Genomic DNA, 16,278 nt, shown 5'->3' on the forward strand with positions numbered 1-16,278 from the left:
GGTGTGGTGTGGTGTGGGTGTGGTGTGGTGTGGTGTGGTGTGTGTGTGTGTCTCTTTAGACTAGGACTATGGTAGGGATTACATTGTGAGTGCCTCAGACACAGGTACTGATGACAAGTGCCTCCCAATTTAGCTAGTTACAGGGACTCCGCTCAGTTTAGGTAACATTGGAAAATAAGGTGATATGCAGTGGGATGATAGAGAGAGCGTAGTCTTTTATAGAGATGGCCCGACCGGTTCGCCCAGCGGATAGTTTGCGCGGATATCAGCTACCCGTGGCTGGTAGCGGACACATAGCACGATCGACCCGCCGCCTATACCTTCTCATTGGGCTAAACTATGACCCTCTACATCACAGTCAGCAGACACATGGGAGTCAATCAGGCTGCACTCACCCACGGACCCCCCCCCCCCCCCCTATAAAAACGCTGCAGGAGAGTCATTTGAAGATAGGGAAAGCGTTAGGCTGTTAGCTTGCTCCTCGCTCAATGTTGTTGCTGAAAGCACCCCACGAGAAAATCTTTTGAGAGCCAATATTCTTCTGGTGTGTGTGTGTGTGTCCACAGGCATAGATACAGCCCTGTCGCAGCTGGGCCTAGTTGCTGACTGTACTGTGCCAGGCCCAGCACACTGTATTACCATTGCATATCTTTTCACTGCATTTGTGATTTAACTTACTAAAGCATAGCTGTCTTTGTGGGTGACACATACAGCCCACAGAGAGACATGGACAGTTAGCTAGGCTGTTCTTTATTGCTGAAACCACCCCTAAACAAAATGGTGTGTGTGTGACTGCATACAGGGCAGGCTACAGTCATTGCTGGTCCTTGAAGTTCTACTATCCTCTTCTATCTATTACAAGCCTGCACACTGTCTATCATCATAAGCTGCGCTTGGCTTCCAACTGTATCTGTTATTGATATCTGTGTGGGTTACACACTGCATACAGGCCACAGTCAGTTGCTGGCCCTTGTAGTTCTACTATACTCTTGTAACTATTGCAAGCAAGTCAGCACACTGTCTATCATAAGCAGTGCTTAGCTTGCAACTGTATTTGTGATTGAAAGTACTATATAGGATATTTCTCTGTGTGTGTTAAAGTACACAGCCCAATAATACACACACACAGCTGCTGTGTATTTGACACTGATCGTGTGTAATCAAAAAGAGGCACACAGTCTACCACTATTGAATATTGTTAGTAGTACTGCATACCCCCAATATGGAAAAAATAACAGGCAGAGGCAGGCCACCCTGCAGGTATTTTCGAGGTCGTGCTGGAGTGATTTTGTACAGCCCTCGACTAAAGTACAGTGTTCAGAAGCTACATACCTGCTTCAACCCCCAAAATTCTGAGGACATGGTTGACTGGCTTAAACAGTGCACCACATCTTCTACAGCTTCTGCTCAGAACCTCCATGACGCACCGTCCTCCTCCTGCTCAGCTTCTGGTTTCACACAAAAACTTAACACTACTACCACTAGCAACCCAGCTGCTCCACTTGATGCGTCAGAGGAGTTATTCACACATGATGCATTTAGTGATACACTTGGGGTCATCCAGCCAACAACGCCTGTTGTTGCCACCACCCGAATGACAACATTCCAGAGCTCACCAGTGTGACTTTTTTTTTTTTTTTTGCTTGAGTGCCTCTGCAACCTTTGCCAAAAGAAACGGAGTCATGGGAAGCCCAAAACCCAACTAGGAACAACTGCTTTGCAAAGGCACCTGATCGCAAAACATCAATGGTATGCACACATTAATAAAAGCAGCATACAAATATAATAACGTTAGAAATAATTTTTCATAAATTTGACAAACATGCTTGAAGAAAAACATAAGAAAATAATAGATAATACAGTGAGCTAGTCTGCTTGCTACCATCATAAAGTTCTATAATTAACTTTCCTTCCCATCTAGGCCTCTGGTACATGTCGTTACGCTGGTCCGTTTACTTGAGAATAACGCACTAACTTAATTTATTATTTTTTGTAAATGACATTGTCCCCACACAGCATCTCTGCCTGCAGGCCGTTTGACTGCCTTCTCCGCCACCACCAACAGGGTCCAGGACTCCAGGTGGATTCCTGAATTAGAGATGCCATAAGGTACAGCTTCCATATATCCATAATATCCTGGTGTGGAAGCTGAAATGCTACTAAGTAGCAGCGGGTCATCAGAATGAATTTATGCTGGCCACTATTTAAGCCCGTCACTGTCTGAACGGGAACAGCGCATGATTTACCTTGTTGTACTACTGGACGGCCATCACTACACAAACATTGCTGCCGAGAGGACTGACCCTGTATGTCCTGGTAGTGTCAACTAATGACAACCCTTGTGATCCATGTCTACACACGAAGATGTTTTAAAGCACTTTAGGCCTCCAATTTAGGAATGCAATTTGATTTCTGCCCTTTAGGGATTATAACGCTGCTCTGCGTCAAATCCGTAATTTTCCCAGAGACTTTTGGCGTGTATCCCACTCCACCATGCCCCCCCTCCAGGTGTTAGACCCCTTGAAACATTTTTTCAATCACTTTTGTGGCAAAGAAACAGTGTTTGTAGTTTTTAAAGTTTGCCTGCCCATTGAAGTTCGCCCGAGTTTGCGGACTTTTGTAGAAGTTTGCGTCCGCGCCCCCAAAATTTGAGGTTTGAGCCATCTCTATTTGTGACACTGTACTGTACTGTAGACGCAACTAAGAAATGTGTATATGTATGAGTGTGCATTAATTATGACATTTTTGGTGTCATTTCTCATGTCAATGACATTATATATGTGTGATATAGCACATGTTAATGACTGCAAGTGTATGTGTGTCATTGCGCGTCTATATGACTGCACACGTGGTTTTTTTTGGGGGGGGGGGGGGGTGCAAATATGTGTCAGTGAGTGTGTCAGTGTTATTTTCTAGTTATGTCTATGTCAGCGATTGAATGTGTCAGACACTGTGTGTCAGTACATTTGGGTAAGTAACTGTTTTAAAGTGGACCCAAATTAAAAGTACAAGATTTCAGAAATAAAATTAATTATAATAAAAAGCAGCCTTTTTTCAGCTGCATGATGACAAATCCTACTAATATAATAAATGGGAAAGTTCGGATGTTTGTTACTCGATCACGCAAAAACGGCTGAACGGATTTGAATGAAATTTGGCACACATATTGTACATTACCTGGAATAAAGTATAGGATACTTTTTATTCTCATAACCAAAAAGAGACAAATACAAATTTCACTGGAAAATGTAAACTGCAGCCACTCTTACACTGTTACACTGGAGGTGTGTTTAGCTTCTGAGGGTAGAATGCTTAATTTGCATATATTCAGCAGTGATGCACTGGGAGACATCTCAAGCTCACTCCAACCTGAATTATCGCAAATTCTTTCTGTTTTAAGAAAGCAAACTTTTGTTTTTCTTAACATCTTAGTAAGGGGGCTTTTAGGACCATTGTAGTCCCTTACACACTCCAATGAGTTCTGGGTCACCATGAGCTTGCTGGTTAGTCTGTACCTCTCGGTGTTACAAGCCCTACTGCATTGAGCCAAATTAATCCATGCTATGCACTGATGAGGATCAAACAATCCAAAACAGTCTGTATGCATGTTGGATTGTTATGGCGCTGTACAAATTAACAAGCTGACACATCATTGCATTCCAGCAGTTCTGGAGGTGTGTTTAGCTTTTAAGGGTAACAATGGTTAATTTGCATATATTCAACAGTGATGCACTGGGAGACATTTTAAGCTCACTCCAACCTGAATTATCGCAAATTCTTTCTGTTTTAAGAAAGCAAACTTTTGTTTTTCTTACACTGTTAATGGTAGGGTTCTCAAACTTTGCACAGTTGGTTGATTTTCAAGGGGAATATTTCTGCCATTCTTGCACTGTTAATGGCACAAGCCTCAAACCTGCCATTCTTGCACTGTTAATGGCACAAACCTCAAACCTGGTATAGTTGATCATTGGGTGACTGGGGTTCAATTTCAGAAAGGGGTGGAGCCACACATAGCCAATCAGATTTGTTTCATTCCAATGCAAATTATTGTTGCCAAACACCGCAAAGCTCACAAACTTGGTAATTGAGTAATTGATTAATTGTGTGTTAGGGTTAGGAAAGTGGGCACAGCCAACACCAGCCGAATACATAAGCGGGCAATGCAGGGTCATAAGTGGGCGGAGACAAATACAAATTTTACTGGGAAAATGTAAACAGCAGCCATTCTTACACTGTTAATGGTAGGGTTCTCAAACTTTGCACAGTTGGTTACTGGGTGAATGGGATTAATATTCAGAAAAGTGGGTGGAGCCTACAAAAAACAATCAAAAGTTACCTATTGATTTTTCAGGGGAATATTTAATTGCTGCCATTCTTGCACTGTTAATGGCACAAGCCTCAAACCTGGTACAGTTGATCATTGCGTGACTGGGGTTTACATTTATATAAGGGGGTGGAGCCCCAAACAGCCAATCTGATTTGTTTCATTTTAATGCAGGCTATTGATGCCAAAGACCGCAAAGCTCACAAACTTGGTCATTGAGTAATTGTGTGTTAGGGTTAGGGTTAGAAAAAGTGGGCGCAGCCAACACCAGCCAAATACATAATCGGGCAATGCCGGGACATCAGTAGGCGGAGACAAATACAAGTTTCACTGAGAAAATGTAAACTGCAGCAATTCTTACACTATTAATGGTAGGGTTCTCAAAACTTTGCACAGTTGGTCACTGGGTGACTGAGATTAATATTCTGAAAAGTGGGTGGAGCCTACAAAAGCCAATCAAAATCCACCTATTAATCTTTAAGGGGAATATTTAATTGATGCCATTCTTGCACTGTTAATGGCACAAGCCTCTTGCACTGTTAATCACCTGTACCTGGTACAGTTGGCCATTGGGTGATTGGGGTTCAAATTAAGAAAAGGGGTGGCGCCACAGCCAATCAGATTTATTTTATTTCAATGCAAATTATTGATGCCAAAGACCGCAAAGCTCACAAACTTGGTCATTAAGTAATTTTGTGTTAGGGTTAGAAAAAGTAGGCGGAGCCAACACCAGCCAAATACATACCTGGGCAATGCCAAGTCATCAGTTGGCGGAGACAAACACAAATGGGAAAATGTAAACTGCAGCCATTCTTACACTATTAATTGTAGGGTTTTAAAACTTTGCACAGTTGGTCACTGGGTGACTGGGATTAATATTCAGAAAAGTGGGTGGAGCCTACAAAAACCCATCACAATTCACCTATTGATTTTCAAGGCAAATATTTAATTGCTGCCATTTTTGCATTGTTAATGGCATAAGCCTCAAACCTGGTACAGTTGATCATTGGGTGACTGGGGCTAAATATTTAGAAAAGGGGTGGGGCCACAAACAGCGAATCAGATGTGTTTCATTTCAATGAAAATTATTCATGCCAAAGACCACAAATCTCACAAACTTGGTCATTGACTATTGACAATTGTGTGTTAGGGTTAGAAAAAGTGGCCACAGCCAACAGCAGCCAAATACATACCCGGGAAACATTAGGACATCAGTGTGTGGAGAAAAATACAAATTTCACTGCTAGAATGTAAACTGAAATTTGGCACACACATAGTACATTACCTGGAATAAAGTATAGGATACTTTTTATTCCCATAACCAAAAAGGGGGTGGAGACAAATACAAATTTCACTGGAAAATGTAAACTGCAGCCATACACTGTTACACTGGAAGTGTGTTTAGCTTCTAAGTGCACAATGGTTAATTTGCATATATTCAGCAGTGGTGCTCTGGGAGACATCTCAGGCTCACTCCAACCTGAATTATCGCAAATTCTTTCTGTTTTAAGAAAGCACACTTTTGTTTTTCTTAACATCTTAGTAAGGGGGCTTTTAGGACCATTGTAGTCCCTTACACACTCCAATGAGTTCTGGGTCACCATGAGCTTGCAGGTTAGTCTGTACCTCTCGGTGTTACAAGCCCTACTGCATAGAGCCAAATTAATCCATACCATGCACTGATGAGGGTCAAACAGTCCAAAACAGTCTGTATGCATGTTGGATTATTATGGCTCTGTACAAATTAACAAACTGACACATCATTTCATTCCAGCAGTTCTGGAGGTGTACATTAATATAGCTACTTTTTGTGCTGTACACAATATTCCATTTTAAATAAAATATGACGCCTGGAGTCTGGGTGAAATTGATTAATGACTGCTGTATTGTTATAAAACCAATTTTCCATGCAATACAATAAATCAACCCCTTTCCCCCAAGCTATTGCACCACTCCCTTATTATGAATGGATTCACCAGTTAGCATAGTTCAGAGATGACTTAAAGAAAAAGCATTAGCGCTGGGTTATAGAGTCCATGTGTGGGATCCTCTTGTAATTGATCACTCATGCGCATGATATATACTGCAGTATACAAGGTTTAAAGTCCTTGAAATTTAAGCATGCTGGTTACTCACGCTACCCCGGGCTGTGCCTTCCTGATTATGCTGTTGGCTTCCATCACCGTTTGTAAAGTGCTCTTGATTTCTGGCTCACCGCAAACTTCATGCAGCCCACTGCTGTGGTCACACTTGTGCTGGCATTGCTTTCAGTCGCTTGCCGGGGTATGCCTGTAAAGTCCCAATGTCTCTGTTTTAGCTTGTGCAGGGCATGCAGGCGTCCCCGCTCTGCCATAGGCAATGTGGCAGTCTTCCCCTTGTTCGTGGCCTGTTTCGGCGTGCTCCAGTGTGTGACTCATCCGGGGTGGGCTGTTCCTCTACTCAGATACGGTGGCCTGGCTGAAACAGAAAGGTCTACGCGTTTCATCAGATCCTTCTGACTTTCTCAAGACCGTTGTAGTACGTTCACACTCCCTCTTGTGGTCATTTATATACTGGCAGTTCTTATTTTAGTTTGTTTTCCATCAATGATTTTCTTTCAGTGCTCTACATCTCCATCTTGTGGTTTTTTTATGTTATTGCACTTCTAAATTCTATTTCTGTTCCTGGAATTCAAACATTTACCTGCCTTAGTACAAATAACCAGCTGGAGTCATATTATACTACTTCTCTATATTCCTATCATGCATAGCAGATTTAATTTTACCAGAGAGAGGAGGGACCAAGATTACGGATCCCAGAACTGTGTGTCAGTACATTTGGGTAAGTAACTGTTTTAAAGTGGACCCTAATTAAAAGTACAAGATTTCAGAAATAAAATTAATTATAATAAAAAGCAGCCTTTTTTCAGCTGCATGATGACAAATCCTACTAATATAATAAATGGGAAAGTTCGGATGTTTGTTACTCGATCACGCAAAAACGGCTGAACGGATTTGAATGAAATTTGGCACACACATAGTACATTACCTGGAATAACATATAGGATACTTTTTATTCTCATAACCAAAAAGAGACAAATACAAATTTCACTGGAAAATGTAAACTGCAGCCACTCTTACACTGTTACACTGGAGGTGTGTTTAGCTTTTAAGGGTAACAATGGTTAATTTGCATATATTCAACAGTGATGCACTGGGAGACATTTTAAGCTTACTCCAACCTGAATTATCGCAAATTCTTTCTGTTTTAAGAAAGCAAACTTTTGTTTTTCTTACTCTGTCAATGGCAGGTTTCTTAAACTTTGCACAGTTGGTTACTGGGTGACTGGGATTAATATTCAGAAAAGTGGGTGGAGCCTACAAAAGCTAATCAAAATTCACCTATTGATTTTCAAAGGAGTGGAGCCACAGCCAATTAGATTTATTTCATTTCAATGCCAATTATTGATGCCAAAGACCGCAAAGCTCACAAACTAGGTCATCCTTGAGTAATTGTGTGTTAGGATTAGAAAAAGTGGGCAGAGGTAACACTAACCAATTACATACCCGGGCAACGCTGGGCGACCAGCTAGTACAGAATAAGTGCTTTGAAATAGTCAGCCAGGCACAATTTTGAGCTATACTCTTACCCTCTCATTTGTTTATCCAAATCAGCAACAGAGGCGCAGAAAGATATATTAGCGGTGAGGATCGCTTTTTCCGGTGCCTGATTAGTCCAAAGATGGCCACATGACCACAGCCGGCCGTCTACCAATCAGGGAGGAGATAGGAGAAACCGTTCCGTTCTCTAACCAATAAGGTGCGCCATTAGAGCGTTCTCAGCGCTTCAGTCAGTGATGCTGCGAGAGGGCGGCGGAAGTCAGAGGCGGGCGCATGGCGTCAGATGTAAACAAAGCACCGTGCAAGATCCAGCCCTGCCTGCCCAAACTAGTACTGCCCCTCACGCTATCTGCTAATAATGCGCTGATGCGCTCTGATGAAAACGGAGCGTCCTTGTTGTCCAGCAACCATAGGGAAGAAGGCGCTGGAAATAATATGATAATAAAATAGGATCTGGTTTATAAAAATGGTAAGGAATTGGGAACCCCAATGGCTAATAAACTCTGCCTAATAACAATATGCCTATGTACTCTGATGTATAATTACTTTGTTATTGCCAAACATACTGCAATATAATACACCATACAGATAAGTCTGATTGACAGATGCTTTCATACAATATGTGAATAACAAAAATAAGTGACTACATTTAAAGGGGAATAGTATGCAAATAATTATGGGGTATGGACTACTGGCTTAAGAATGTGGAAAAGCTACCTGATTGTTAAAGACTTCACATCACTACATAGATAATCAAGCATCATTATTTCATAAAAAAATGGGCATAAGTAAAGCCCTCATTCAGGCCACCAGGATTTAGGGTGCCCAGTCTGTAGATCCATTGTGACTAATTGCCTCAGTTTTAGATCAAGACAGTTTCCACTGTTGTATGACCCAGTATTTCAGGAGGAGAGGGTTACCATCATGATCTTCCACAAAATGTCTAGCAACCAAGGTATTACGTTTATGCTTACTATCGCCCAGTTGCTCCAGAATCCTAGTTTTAAAGCGGACCCAAACCAAACATTTTTTTTAATTAAAAATATTTAGTAGCACCACTCTGACACATACAAAGATAAATAAACACTCCTTCAAGCCTATGAGCATTTCAGTGCATGTTTTTCACCATTCTCTTTTCATATCTAGGATTATACTGGGGGCAGCCATTAGCAATTCCTCCATTGCCAGACACCATCTACTCCACCAGTTTGCCGGATTTTTTGCCGGCAATTTGAAAGGAGGGGAGGGGTTCCTCCAATAAATGTAAAATATTTTATATTTGTCATCATGCAGCTGAAAAAAGGCTGCTATTTATTATTATAATTTAGAAAATAGTTTTTATTTCTGAAATCTTGTATTTTTAATTTGGGTCCACTTTAACTGTGCGGGTGGTTTCACCAATATATAGAAGAGAACAGGTACACTTAATGGCATAAATAACACCTTTAGTTTCACAATTATAAATATCAAGTATTTGGAAGACCCTACCATTTTTAGGGGCTACAAAGCTTCGACATTTTTCTACATGTGTGTACGTTTTACACCATATTTATGCATACCCTTAAGGTCTGAATCTAACCATGTTCTTTTATGGGTTTTATTGGTTGGGTTTCCAGTCTTAACAGGTAAGTAGGAATGGGTTAAGGTATCACCCAAATTCCTGCCACGCCGATATGTGAAGCTCGGTCTGTTTGGTAGGAAGTCCCTTAATTGGGGATCAAGTTGTAATATGGCCCAGTGGCGATCCACTATGCGTTTCATATTCATAGACTGGTTATTAAAGGTGCTGATTATTCTCGTTTTGCCCTGTTTAGGATCACTTGTTCTGTCTCTAGCTACTAATAATTCTGGTCTCTGGACACTTTCTGCTTTACTCTTTGCAAGATCAATAACCTTTTGTGGGTAACCTCTCCTACGGAATCTTTTCTCCAAGGTATTGCATTCATCATTGAAATCATTCGGTTTAGCTCATAAGGTAACGGGAGCGGCGGCCGCGGGGGGAGTGGGCTACCCGGCGGCAACTATACCAGCTATACAGGGGCAACTATACTAGCTATACAGGGGCAACTATACTCCCTATACTAGAATACTAGGGGAAACTATACCTAGATACCCTATACAGGGGGAACTTATACCTGGCTACGTACCTATCTATAAACTCCAAATGGGGGGACTCCTGCTGCTAACCCCGACTCAACCCCCCCCCCGATCTAAGGCAACCTGTCAGTGTGAAAGAAGCCAGGGCTGGATTTGTACTCTTTACCGCCCAAGGCCAATGTCACCAGCCACCCTCCTTCTGTATAGCTAGCGAGATGACCCCTATCCAGTTCCCTTCAGTATAGGTAGCCTGATGACTCCCTTAATCCCACCCTTGCCCATTCCCCCTCTTTCAATACAGCTCGCCTCCACACGGCAGCAGCCATCAGCGTCACTCACTTCTGTGCTCGTCTCCAGTGCAGAAGCTTCCTTTTCCCCTCCGTCTCCAATGCTGCCTAAGTCTGCAGTCGCTCGCCACAACGCAAACGTGCGCAGAGAGCAAGATGGCCACTGCACAGGTGGCTAAAAGCAGGGAGATCAGGCTCGCTTGCTTTCTCACGTTACTTTTCACCAATTTAGCCTGCTGCTTTGGTGCTCTGGCCCTGAAAGTAGCCTAATATTTTCAGTGACAAAAAAGGAACACAGGCTAGTTTTAAGTAAGATTGGGACTTGATGATTCAAACATTTGTGAAGATTTGTATACAAAGTCAAATTGACATTTCAGGGTCTAATTGACATTGCTGAATAGGAGGCAGCACCCGGAGTCTGTAGGCGAATCACTTAGCTGTGCCATGCATGGCTATAGGGACTTGGATGTGCACTGCGGAAAACTGCAGCATGCATCATCTTTTTTTCCTGCACACGATTTGGATGCAGCTTATGGATTTCAATAGGCTGCGATTCCCTATCCAAAATTGCATGCAGGAAAAGGCAGCAATACGCGGCTAGCACAAATAGGCCCTAACTATTCAGATCAGCGTACCTCACGAAGTGTCGCCAAAGTCATTTTCGCATTGAAAATGTAATCGAAAATATTTTGCCTTTTTGCAATATGGCAAAAATTACGAAAATGTGAACAATCTTTTTTTTTTTTTCAGCAAAAATGTGAAAAGTCATTATTTTTGCAGCTAAATTACAAAAAAAAAAAAGTTACATTTTTAGCATGAAAATTTGTGACAAATGCAAAAAAAATTACAATACGGATTTCGCTAGCATTTACGCTCAAAAGTCGAGTTTAACATATTTTATTCCCATTAATTTTTGCAAAAATTATCAGCATTTTCGCCCATCACTGGTTCAGACACTGCACTCTACATCAGTGGACTAAGACAGTAACATACATAGTATAGTATACATATACATACATAGTATGCGCTGCGTAATATGTTGGCGCTTTATAAATACAATAAATAATAATAATATATAAACATACATACATACATACATACTGTCAGCATGATAGAAACCTGCTTATTGTTACTGGGGAGAGCCTTACTTCTTCCTATAAGTTCCCATAATAATTACGGGGTTACAATTATAATACAAATTCTGATACATATAATTGCTGTATACAGTATAGCATTGTACAGTATTATAAAATACTGCCTGCACCGTGCTGTCCTGCATATGGCCATAAAAATAATTTTACAAACAGTGCAGGGAGAAAAAACTGTTATTTTGAAATGTTAAACGTATAACAGCTCTTCAGCTATACTCCCTAATAACTGTGTCCACCTGACAGGAAATCACTAACTGCCATTTGTAAATAGGCTGCTTCAAGATTCAAAACGGACTGCACTTCTAATATTATTTTATTTGAAGTTTATTTCCAGAGTCTCCTTCTTTGTTATACAGGGGCGTGGCTATGTGTGTAAAATTCCAGGCTATTATGATGTCATAAGGCTGAGGGGTGTGTCTAAGGCTATTATGATGTCACCAGGCTGAGGGGTGTGTCTAAGGCTATTATGATGTCACCAGGCTGAAGCTTATAACTGTGAGTGCATCACCACATAATCATTGCCTTTATAGGTAGCGAAGAGAGCAGATTGCTGACTCTGAGCTCTTTTGTTCTGAGACATTCAGAATGCGTTTTCTTTTTGTAATAACGGCCATTTTAATGGCCACTTCTCACCCTACCATCGGTATGCTAGACGTGCCTGAAAACTTTTTTCAAGTTATAGAAGGGGTTTATAACAGCATCCCTGAAGAGCTGAAGAAAGAGGAAGGCGAGTACGTTATAGAGCCATCGCCCTGCGATGTGCAATGTGGAATCGGCAGCAGAAGGGAGAAACGCTGCTTTAAAACCAAAGCTGGAAAGCTTTTGCGCTGCACAAATGCGATTGTGGAATGCTATGAAAATGTACAATGCGATTTGGAACGAACCCTGCTAGGGGTTGGCCAAAGCATCACTCTGGACTGTCAGACCGAACAGTTTGCTGAAAGCAACCGGGATGACTTTATCTACACCTGGAAAAAGGCTGCTGGAATAAACATCCCAGAGCCAGAGGCCAATGCCTTTAAACCTTACCCAAGCAATGGTCGCATAATAACCTTCACCAACATCCAAGAGACAGACGCCGGAGTGTATCGGTGTGAAATGAAGAGGACTGAAGAGGGCGAAGTCCGTAAAGCCATGTATTTTGGGCTTCAGGTGATTGACCAGACCATTATGGACCTCAAGGTGAAAAGGATGAAGGCTAAGAAGAAGGCAAGGTCGATGATGACAAGAAAAAAGGTCACCCGACCCAAGCCAAAAACATTTTTGAAGCAGCTAGCCATCATCCTTGGAATTGGCTTCCCAGCCGGAGTGATGATTGGCATTGTAGCAGCCTTTTTGAGCCACCGGTTATACCGGTTATTCCGGAGGAGGCCAAAACAAGAGCTGACCGAAGTCTAGAGGCATCTTAGGCAGAGGTAAGTGCTAAAAATGTATCCAAACCAATGGTTTATAGATATAATTAGTGATGATCGTAACGTGCTAATTATGCTTTTGAAAATGTTTGCGGCATTTTCATAATTACTATTATGATTATAATGGTAAATCCGTAATCACATAAAATTGCCCGAAATTTTGCGTAATTACGACCACACACGTCTCACCATTACGATTTTCGCGATAACATTTTTTGTAATTAACATTTTTGTATTTATGGGTATTTTGGGGGTTGAATTATCATGTTACCCGTAATTCTGTCTAATTCTCGTTTTTCAAGAAATTATGAGTAACCAGAAATTAAACCTTAACCAGCTTAGCGGTATGGACGAGCTCAGCTCGTCCATGACCGCCGCGCTGGATTTCTCAGGCCCTGGTGGGACGGTTTTCAAACACGCCGTGTTACAGCCCCCCCCCCCCCCCCCCCAGACCACATGCGCAGCCTGGCCAATCAGTGCCAGGCAGCGCTAAGGGGTGGATCGGTGGATCGGGACTCCCTCCGACGCCATGACGTGAATGACGTCATCCCGATCATCGCCATGGCGACGGGGAAGCCAAACAGGAAATCCCGTTCTGAACAGGATTTCCTGTTTGCTCTGATCGCCGGAGTCGATCGGAAGGGGTGGGGGTATGCCGCTGCACAGTGGCCATCATGTAGCTGGCGCTAGGCTAGCTACATGATTTAAAAAATTTAAATAAAAATTTAAATAGTGCTGTGCAGCCACCCTGGCACATTTAATAGAACGATAGAACGCCAGGGTGGTTAAACACCAAACATTAAACTTTCACTGTGCCCAAACTACAGTACCGGCCTGATGCCTAACTTTACCTACCTACCTTCATGACGCCTAACCATAAACACCCCTCCCCCCACCAAGCACGTGCAGGGGGGCTCTGGGTGCCCAAGCACCCCATTTTAAATATCCATAAAAAAGGCCCATTTGGCTATGAAAAGGAAGCCCCACCGGTTACAATAACCTCCACCAACTGCACATGAAAAGCCCTGCCCACCACCTGCAGGAAGCTTGTCCCCTATCTGGGACACTGAATTAAAAAGGTCCCAAACAGGAATCCTAGTGTAAACTTCCCTACAGCTGTGTGGGAACAGCATTCACAGTGAACTTTCCCTCAACCTTGTACCCACAGTGACCTCTCCTTCTACCTAGCACCATACTGACCTCTCCCTCTCCAGCATTAGCACTGCAGGGATCTTACCAACCCCAGCACCCACATTGGCCTTTCCCTTCCTCAGCGGCAACCTCCCTGTCCCCAGGAGCACCCGTAGTGACCTCTCCCAGCACCTAACCTGACCTCTCCCACGCCCAGCACCCCAATGACTTCCTGCCCACACTGACCACTACAGAATGCTACTTCTCCCAACATCTACCCACACCCCTTCTCCCCACAGCTGGCACCCAGTACTCACACTCACATGACACCAAGTACCTGCACCCAGGCCTGACATTTTACTCAATACTCACACCTGCACTCAGCCTCCACATGGCTCCCACTATCTGCACCAAGCACCCTCTTACCCAGTACCCACACCCGAAATACCTGCATTTAAAACCCACGTGACACCCAATTCCCACCAATAGTCAGCACTCGGTACAGTTATGGCACCAAGTATTCATGCCCATGTAGAAGTATCAGCATTGAGCCATAATTTGTGTCCTTGGTTACCGATAAATAGCAGGCGCATCGGGTGCTCAAATTATATCTCAATGCTGATACTTTTGTAGGCGCCCATGGCGGCACCCACATTTTCGGCCCCCTCCAAATTGCCTGCTTTACCCATCCCCCTCCACCTTACTATTCCAGCACCAGGACCCCTGACGGCTCTCTCCTGTGCAGTTGTACAGAGACGCCACTCAGGCTCAACAGAAAAAGCAAAGCCCGTACGACTCCATGCTAGTACGCAGGGGTGAGTCCTTTGCACTTGTGCGTCGCCAAGCCCTTGTAGATGGCCTTGCATGGGTCTCAGCGCTGAAATAGCAAGGAGGAGAGGGACGTGGGAAGCCTTTGGATTATCCAGAGGATTTATTCTACCCAGGTAAGTATCCATATTTCCCTATAGGTTTCGTTTTTAATAAACAATTTGGCCTGCAACTTAGACTAGGTGTTAGATTTTGGCCCCTTACATGATTGAGTTTGACACCCTTGCCATAGAGAGGACTAGTGATGAGCAGAAATTATGGCCATGCATAATTACGCATCGTAATACACAATTACGCATCGTAATGAAACATTTCCAAAGAATAGTGTAATCAATTTCGTAGTTCATTTTTTCTCATTTGTAATTATGCATGAATTTACGCGTAAATTACGCAGAATTTCATGCCAACTTTGGAGGTAAATAGCAATGCCTCCGTACATGCCATTACTACCAAATTTGCTACATATGTTAAGAAGAAGTTACAAAAAGAATTGTTCAAAAAGACCTTGTAGTTTTTGAGAAAATCGATTTTAAAATTACAAACAAAAAGGTTTTTAAACTGTCATTTAAAAACCATTTTTCTTCTAATTTTAAAATCGATTTTCTCAAACTACAAGGTCTTTTTGAATTTTTTTGTAACATATGTAACAATTTTGGTAGCAATAGCATGTATGGGGGCTTTGCTATTCACCGCCAGCATGAAATTACGCGTAAATTAATGCGTAATTACGAATGAATAGACAAAGTCAATTGAATTAAGAATCTGTAATTGCGTGTATGCGTAATTGCGAAAATGTACTTGTAATTTTGCGTAATCGTAATTAGCAGATTATGATCATCACTAGAGGTGACATTTGTTAACAATTATTGATTTAATGACTTCTGTATTTTAAAAACCTTATGCAATTGGAAACTGAACATATATTTATTTTTTGTTCTGTACAGATATCCTTGGTTCATACTCAAAATGGGCATCTCTCCAGATGGACAACATTGGCATTCCACAAGTCGACATCTCCAAAAAAAACCCTCTGTGTATATACTGTAAATAAAATTGGATAATTCCATGTATGTGTGTGTGTATGTGTATGTATATCACTTTAAAACGCCATGACCAATTTTACTAAAATTTGGTCACTATGCTCAAATTGGATTACATCCATAGCATTACATTAACAAGAGTTTTTTCAAATCACAAAACAATCAGAAGATCGCTCTAAATGGATTCCAGGTCTTAACAGTGTTGGGGCTTCACTCGTATCTAGTTACCTATACTGTGGTATATTTAGTTCTCTACCTTAGTAGAGTACATATATCACAGAAAACGTCTATTGTGGATATGTATGACTTACTATTTATATTAGGAGACCTATAACAGGATAACTTAACAGAAAGTACCTTTCACTGTACCCAACAGCGTTACATTCATTACCTAAAGACCACCCAACGC

At 42.1% G+C, this 16,278-nt stretch overlaps 1 protein-coding gene across 1 annotated transcript; it reads left to right on the plus strand.

Moving 5' to 3' along the window:
• Positions 1-12,002: 12,002 nt before the first annotated feature.
• LOC137545072 (transmembrane protein 81-like) lies at positions 12,003-15,857 on the plus strand. The gene is made up of 2 exons (XM_068266177.1): positions 12,003-12,873; positions 15,774-15,857. The coding sequence occupies exon 1, from the start codon at positions 12,044-12,046 to the stop codon at positions 12,854-12,856; it is 813 nt and encodes a 270-aa protein (XP_068122278.1). The 5' UTR covers positions 12,003-12,043; the 3' UTR covers positions 12,857-12,873; positions 15,774-15,857.
• The last annotated feature ends 421 nt before the right edge of the window (positions 15,858-16,278 follow it).

The sequence above is a fragment of the Hyperolius riggenbachi genome, chromosome 2 (genome assembly GCF_040937935.1).
Source record: "Hyperolius riggenbachi isolate aHypRig1 chromosome 2, aHypRig1.pri, whole genome shotgun sequence".
Classification (NCBI taxonomy): Eukaryota; Metazoa; Chordata; class Amphibia; order Anura; family Hyperoliidae; genus Hyperolius; species Hyperolius riggenbachi.